This window comes from Mastomys coucha, unplaced genomic scaffold (genome assembly GCF_008632895.1).
Source record: "Mastomys coucha isolate ucsf_1 unplaced genomic scaffold, UCSF_Mcou_1 pScaffold22, whole genome shotgun sequence".
In the NCBI taxonomy this organism is placed as follows: domain Eukaryota; kingdom Metazoa; phylum Chordata; class Mammalia; order Rodentia; family Muridae; genus Mastomys; species Mastomys coucha.
The window spans coordinates 137,120,163-137,127,308 of NW_022196905.1; the positions used below are offsets into that span (position 1 = coordinate 137,120,163).

Genomic DNA, 7,146 nt, shown 5'->3' on the forward strand with positions numbered 1-7,146 from the left:
AAAAAAAAAAAAAAAAAAAGACTAGAAGACTTGTACCCTGTCATTCCACCCCAGAATAATCAGGCGCTGCTGCAAATCCCCATCATCAAAGGACCAGCTTCCTTGGCTAGGTAACCCTACCAAGAGGTATACCTATATAAGAGGATCGTTTAGTCAGTCAGCAAACACCCACTAGGCACCAGTCACTTAGACCTCCGTGCTGGGGGAATTCAAAGGCAGGGCAGACAAGGAGTACATCCTGATCCAAAGTCCAAAGTCTCAGATGCTGTAGAGTCATGAAGACATCCAGGCACAGTCAATACAGGGATGGGAAGTTTTCTACCAGGAGAGCAGGCATAGGCCAGCTGGAGCATTGGGTGATGTAAACAAAGATACCACTACAAGCAGGATGTGGTAGCACAGGTCTTTAACTTCGGCAGAGACAGGAGGTTCTCTTTGAATTCATGCCCAACCTGGTCTGTTTGGTGAATTCCTTCCTCATCACGGCTACATAATAACCCCCCCCCCATCTCCAGAAATAACAACAGTGCAGAGAGACAGACCCAGGCACAGTACTCCACCTCCAAGGCAGGGTGTGTCCCAGAAGCCTGCTCTGACATTACAAATGGGTCAGAGTGAGAGAGAACACCTGGCCTTGCTAGGTTGTCTGGGAAATAGGACTAAAATGATTCCAGGTGGGAGGCCACAGAAGTGGCTGCTTGCAAAGACCATAGAACCCAGAAGGCAGCAGGAGGCAGGCAGGGAAGGGGAGGAACCCAGGAGATGACAGGAGATATATGTATACAAGGTCTTGGTGCTTCTATGGGTGTCTAGTCTGGAAATCGCAATAAAGGAGCATCCCTCCTTCATAGACCTTCGTAGGCATTGTTTCTTGTCCCTAGCCTCCTAGACCACATCCCCTTCTGGGTTGTGGTCTAGGAGGTCTGAGGTTCTTGCTTGAGATGTCCCACAAGCAAGAACCAGCTGGACACAACCTTTTCTGGGCCTTCACTCAGCCTGCCGTGACATCACGCGCATACACCCGAGCACATGCCTGGATGTTCCAATGCCTGGACCCACAAAGGCCCTCAGCACAGCAGCAGGCTCTGCCCTTAGCTGGCACAGTACAGGGCTCAATAAACATGTTGAAGATAGGTTTCCAAAATACTCGAGGACTCAAGGACACCTACCAACTTACCAAGTTCTCGGGAAAGATTCAACCTCACTATGGGGTCAAAGAAACAAGTGTGGTAGCTGAAACATGCAATGCCAACACTTTGCAGGAAGATCACAAGGTCGAGGCCAGTTTGCCTCAGCCGTGGCTATAACAAGACCTTGTCTCAAAAAAGAAAAAAAAAGGCCAGAGAGATGATTCAACAGATACAGTGCTCGTCGCGCAAGCACGAGGACAGAAGTTCGGATCCCATGTCAGAGCTCTTACAATGAAATAGGAGGCAAAGGCTAGGGAGTCCCCCAAAAGCGCACAAACCAGGCAGCCTGGTGTACACAGTAACAAACAGAGACCCCGCCTTAAGCAAGGTAGACAGCAAGAACTGACACCCAAGATTGTCCTCTGACCTTAAAACAGGCACATGGACACACAAATGCCCAGATACTCACAGGAACTCAAACACACACACACACACACACACACACACACACACACACAAACAAGACAGATAGACAAATAGACAGGCAGGCAGGCAGGCAGATTGACAGACAGACAGGAAAATGAAAGGGACAAAAAAAAAATAAGCTGAGATAATCCAGTGGCCACAATTGCTTGCCACATAAGCCTGACAACCTGAATTTGATCCCCTGAACCCAGTAGAAAGAAAAGAATCAACTTTAGGAAGTTGTTCTCTGACCTCCTCCTCTGCATACAACAAGCACATGTTCATACACTCATGTGCATGCGTGCACACATGTAAATGATAATAAACAATTATTTTACAAAAGAAGCAGCAGCAACCAGGGTGCCGTTATGACAGCTCAGCAGGTAAAAGGGATATGGGTTCCCTTTCTCAGCTCTGTGGGCACTAACATATGTGTGACACACATGCACATACAGTTTTGGTTTTGTTTTTGTTTTTGTCAGTTAAAAAAGATTCACTAAAGCCTGTCAGGAAGCCGCCTCTACCGTTCATAAGCATTCATTCATTCATTCATTCACCTGGTTACCCAACGCCTACTATGCTCCAAGCCCCACGCTGACTGGACCCCAGAGGCAATGAATGAGTCAATGCCTGGCTCTACCCTACAGGAAGACTCAGAATGGAAGGCTTAAGGTTGGTCTATTCCTAGGAATCCCTAGGACAGAACAAAGCGACTCAACACAGCACCAGAGGTGCTTACGTGCAAAAATATTCCACACAGCGTTCTCCACACAAAAGAGAGCAGGCAAAGACTTAAAATGCCCACCGGGGAACAGAGACCTAACTACAGTACCTGCTGGTGCGTGCTCTCCACGGAATATTAAAGGCCGTAAAAAAAAATGATACTTGTAAAGAGTCTGACATCTCGGGAGAAACAACCCACACTGTGCTGCGGGAGCAACGTAAGACCAAGGCTGTGCTGCGCTAGCCGCTCTGCAGGCACACACAAATTGCTCAGGAAAATGAATTCAGGGAGAGGCAGGAAAGTGTTCGGGGTGCTGGGGAGACATAATAGTCTTTTTCTCCGTTCTCCTCTCCTGCACTCTACACGTCTATGCGGATAATGGGAAAGGCAATCAAAGTTTCAATAGCAGCCATGATGGGCAAGTGGAGAACAGGCAAGCAGTACTAGTAGGGAGGGAGGAAGGGAGGGAGGGAGAAGTGTGAGGGAGGGATGCTTGGGAGAAAAGACTAAGAAACTAGCCAGGAATCCCAGCACTCCAGAGGCAGAGGTGAGTGCACTTCTTTGAGTTCGAGGCCAGCCTGGTCTACATAGTAGGTTCCAAGCTAGCTAGGACCACATCTTTAAAAAAAACATAACAGGGCTGGAGAGATGGCTCAGCGGGTAAGAGCACCAACTGCTCTTCCAGAGGTCCTGAGTTTAATTCCCAGCAACCACATGGTGGCTCACAACCATGTGATTCCTTCTTCTGGTGTGTCTGAAGAGAGCAATGGTGCACTCATATACATAAAATAAATAAATAAATCTTTAAAAACAAAACAAAACGAATAGGGTTTGGGCCAGGCAGTGTGGCATACACTATTAATTCCAGCACTCAGGAGGCAGAGGCAGGCAGACATCTGTAACTTCAAGGCTAGCCTGGTCTACAAAGTGAGTTCTAGGGCAGCTAAGGCTACACAAAGAATCCTATCTCAAAAAACCAAAAGAACAAAAAACAAACAGCTGGGTGGTGGTGGTGCACTCCTTTAATCCCAGCACTTGGGAGGGAGAGGCAGATGGATTTCTGAGTTCGAGGCCAGCCTGGTCTACAGAGTGAGTTCCAGGACAGCCAGGGTTATACAGAGAAACCCTGTCTCGAAAAACAAAACAACAACAACAAAAAAAACCAACTCACCAAACAAAAAGCAAAAACAAAAACAAAGACAGCCAGATATGAGGCAGAGAATCTGTGAAAGATCCTAAGTCAGCTAGGCTGGTGTCTGCAGCCCCAGTAAGAGTGACTGTCTCCAGCCAGTCAGGTGACTTGGTGTGTAAAGGGACCTGGTGCCACGCCTGAAGACCTGGGTTCCATCCCCAAAACCCACATGGTAGAAGAGAAGCCATTTCTTACAACTTGTCCTCTGACTTTCCCATGTTCACTGTGGTGCATTCACATGGCTGTGTGGGACACACACACACACACAAAGCAAATATAATAAGAGAGCCTGTCTCAAACACAGAACAAATTTCCAAGGTTGTCCTCTTACCTCTATACTTCCACACAACACCTGTCCCAACACCCACACCCACACGTACACCCAAATATTAACATCTAAGAAGAGTGGGGACTATTCCTGGTTTAATTCCCAACTATTAAGGAGAGAGATCGCAAGTTCAAAACCCATTTAGACTATACAGCAACTCAACGAAAAATGGGGGCTGGAGGGGGGTGAGAGTCAATTGTTAGAAGGCCTGCTCAGCATGAAAGACCACTCACCACTACATAAACATGTGTCTCCGGGCACGTACTATTACCACAACACTCAGCACTCAGAAAGTGGAGAAAAGGGAAATAAAAATTCAAGACTATTGTTGCCTACAGTGTGAGTGAGCTATATACAGTCTATATAAGACTGTCCCCCCAAAATAAAAGGAGGGGTGGGATGGCAGAGCACTTGCCTATCTTGTGCATGAGATCCGATATTTTTAAAACCACCACCACCAAAACAATTAACAGGACCCAGCACCTACCTTTGACATTGTTCAGCGACAAAGAGCGTTCCTGGTCTACCAACCCAGGCCCCAGCCGGCTACTGCTCCCACTGTCCTTCTGACGGGCCACAGCCACGGCAATGCCAACGGGCGGGTGTCTTACTTCGGCTTCCCCCTGGGCACCAGAGCCCTCTCGCCCAAAGGCCTTGGCACTCTCAGGTCTCTCTGGGTCTCGTTTTAGCTGCCGGCCCCCTCCAGCTGTAGGGACCCCAGGGTGTGTGAGCCGGGCCTGGGCTCTAGGGGGACCCGCAGACGTGGGTGTAGGTTCAGGTTTCATGGTGCCCAGGCCTCCAAAAGGGCTCTTCTTCCCACAGCCACCAGGGCGCACTGCCACGGCCTCCCGAGCAAAGCTACCACTGTATTTGATGAGGCTCTGCATAGCAGAGGCCTCTCCAGGTCCGTGGGCTGCAGAGTGGAGGTCAGCACCGGGTCTGCTGCAGGTGGCCGAGGCCCGGGGCATTGCGCCCCCGGGGTCCAGGTAGGCCTTTTTGGATGCTGTGGCGACAGCTGCTTCCTCTTCGGCTCTGCTGGCATGGTGGTGCTGGGCTGCCAGGACAGCCATCTGCGTGGTGGCAAAGTTGCCCAGTTCAAAGGGTTTCCACTTGTGCTCCGGCCCGGGTGGTCGGGATGGTTCCAGGCCAAAGAGCTTAGCAGCCTGCTGGGCAGCAGCAGAGCTCGGGCCTCGGGGTGTGCGCTCGCAAGGCCTCGGATCAGCCTCGGGCTTGAGTAGTTCCTTGGGGGGCAGGTAGGCTCGGGCATCCGGGGAGGACCGGGAGGAGCGGGCTGCTGGAGGTCCATCCGATGGAGGCGGACGCTTGAGGGAGCGAATGACGGAGCTTTTCTCCCGCAGGACCTCTGGTCGCTCCAGTCGTGGAGATCCAGGTGGACCTTGCAGGACCCCAGGACGGCCTGGCTCTCGCTCCCTGGCCCGGACATCGCGAGCCTGGGATGCTATCTGGATGGGTCCCACACGCTCATCAAAGGCCTCCACAGAAGGCACAAAGGTGGGTGCCACCACGCGGTGCTCACGGCCCGGTTCACGGAACACGGTGTAGACACCGGCTGGTGTCGAGGAAGGGGGTGCGGGGGGACCTTTGGGGGGCAGTGGTGGTGGAGGCGGTAGTGGGGACCCACAGGGCCTTGCAGCAGGCAGCAGGGCCTCAGCCCGCCGCAGCAGCCGAGCATTCTCCTCCTGCCTGGCTACCTCCTTGGCACCTCCACGGCCCAACTCGGCCACCAGCCCCGCGTCCACCACACCATTGCACAGGCTCAAGGCCGACGGCTGCAGGGCACCCTTGGCTTTGGCCTCTGCCAAAAAGGGAGACAGGCGCTCAGCCAGGCGTGAGGATCCTCGGTCCTGGCGGCCCTCAGCTCGGGCCTCCTGAGTCAAGTCCACCACACCACGGGGCCCGGACACCTCCTCACGTGCCCGAGGGTCTTTCTTGCCTAACAACGGAGGAGGGTCTCCGCCACGGCCTGAGCGATCCTTCCCTGTGCCTTCCCGGGAGGAGCCTTTGGCTGGACCGCCTGAGGAGTGGCCACTGGGAGTTCTGGACGAGGGCGTGTGAGCATGCAGGGTCCCCGGGGCAGGCAGGTAGAAGCCATCTAGGGAGAAAAGGACATAGTGAACCAGGACCATTACCCACTCCCAACCCCGAGACGCCCTCCCTTCACCCAAGGGTGCATTGTACCCTAGAGAGAATGTGCAGGAGCCTGGTCCTTCTGAGAGAAGCCAGGCAAGGCTAGAAAGTGAATAGAAACCTGGCTTTATTTAACCATCCCATCCTCTCAGTCCTGTGTCCTAATTAGTAAAGGAAGAACGGCCAAAGGTTGTTTTCAGAGCTATCCAGAGCTAATTAAAAGGCCGTGGGTAAACTCACAGACAAGTGAGAGGCCTTTGGGGCTGGGTCTCTATGATAGTTTGTATGTGCTCTGCCCAGGGAGTGGCACTGCTAGGAGGTGTGGCCCTGTTGGAGTAGATGCGTCACTGTGGGTGTGGTCTTTAAGACCCTCCCCCTAGCTGCCTAGAAGTCAGTCTTCCACTAGCAGCCTTCAGATTTAGATGTATAACTCTCAGCTCCTCCTGCTCCATGGCCTGCCTGGATGCTGCCATGTTCCCACCTTGATGACGAGGGACTGAACCTCTGAACCTGTAAGCCCGCCCAATTAAATGTCGTCCTTTATAAGACTTGCCTTGGTCATGGTGTCTGTTCACAGCAGTAAAACCCTAACTAAGACAAGGTCTCAAAAAGGCTGAGGCCTAGCATTCAGGATGGAAAAAGCAGGTGGATGTTAAGTTTAAGGCCATCTTTAGCTATGAACCAAGGTCTAGGCCACTGTGGACTACATGAGGCAAGAGAGAGACAGAGAGATAGGGGGCAGAAAGAAAGGACTAAAGGAGAAGGAGAGGAAGGAAGGAAGGAGGGAAGGAAGGAAGGAAGGAAGAAGGAAGGAAGGAAAGAAGGACAGACCTATAAGAGGCCTCAGTAGCAATGTCTGCTGTCAAGCCTGAAGACCTGAGTTTGATCTCCAGCCTATCTGGTGAAAAGAGAGAACTCTAAAAGTTGTCCTTTGATCTACACACACACACACACACACACACACACACACACACACACACACACGAAGAAGGAAGGAAGGAAGATGATTCAATTATTGATTTTAAAAAGAGTTAAGAACATATTGATGAAGGGTCAGGAATTATGGTGTGTATGCCTTTAATCCCAGCACTTGGAAGGCCAAGACAGGTGGATCCCTGTGAGTGCAAGGCCACCCTGGTCCACATGGTGAGTTCCAGGA

The 7,146-nt window shown here is 51.6% G+C and overlaps 1 protein-coding gene across 12 annotated transcripts in view; it reads right to left on the reverse strand.

Moving 5' to 3' along the window:
• The window catches only part of Tnrc18 (trinucleotide repeat containing 18), a 101,493-nt gene that overhangs the window by 63,541 nt on the left and 30,806 nt on the right, over positions 1-7,146 (reverse strand). For all 12 annotated transcript variants that reach the window (XM_031338583.1, XM_031338589.1, XM_031338584.1 and 9 more), the window contains one exon: positions 4,327-5,952. In XM_031338583.1, the coding sequence (XP_031194443.1) occupies positions 4,327-5,952 (1,626 nt within the window). The remainder of the gene's footprint in view (positions 1-4,326; positions 5,953-7,146) is intronic.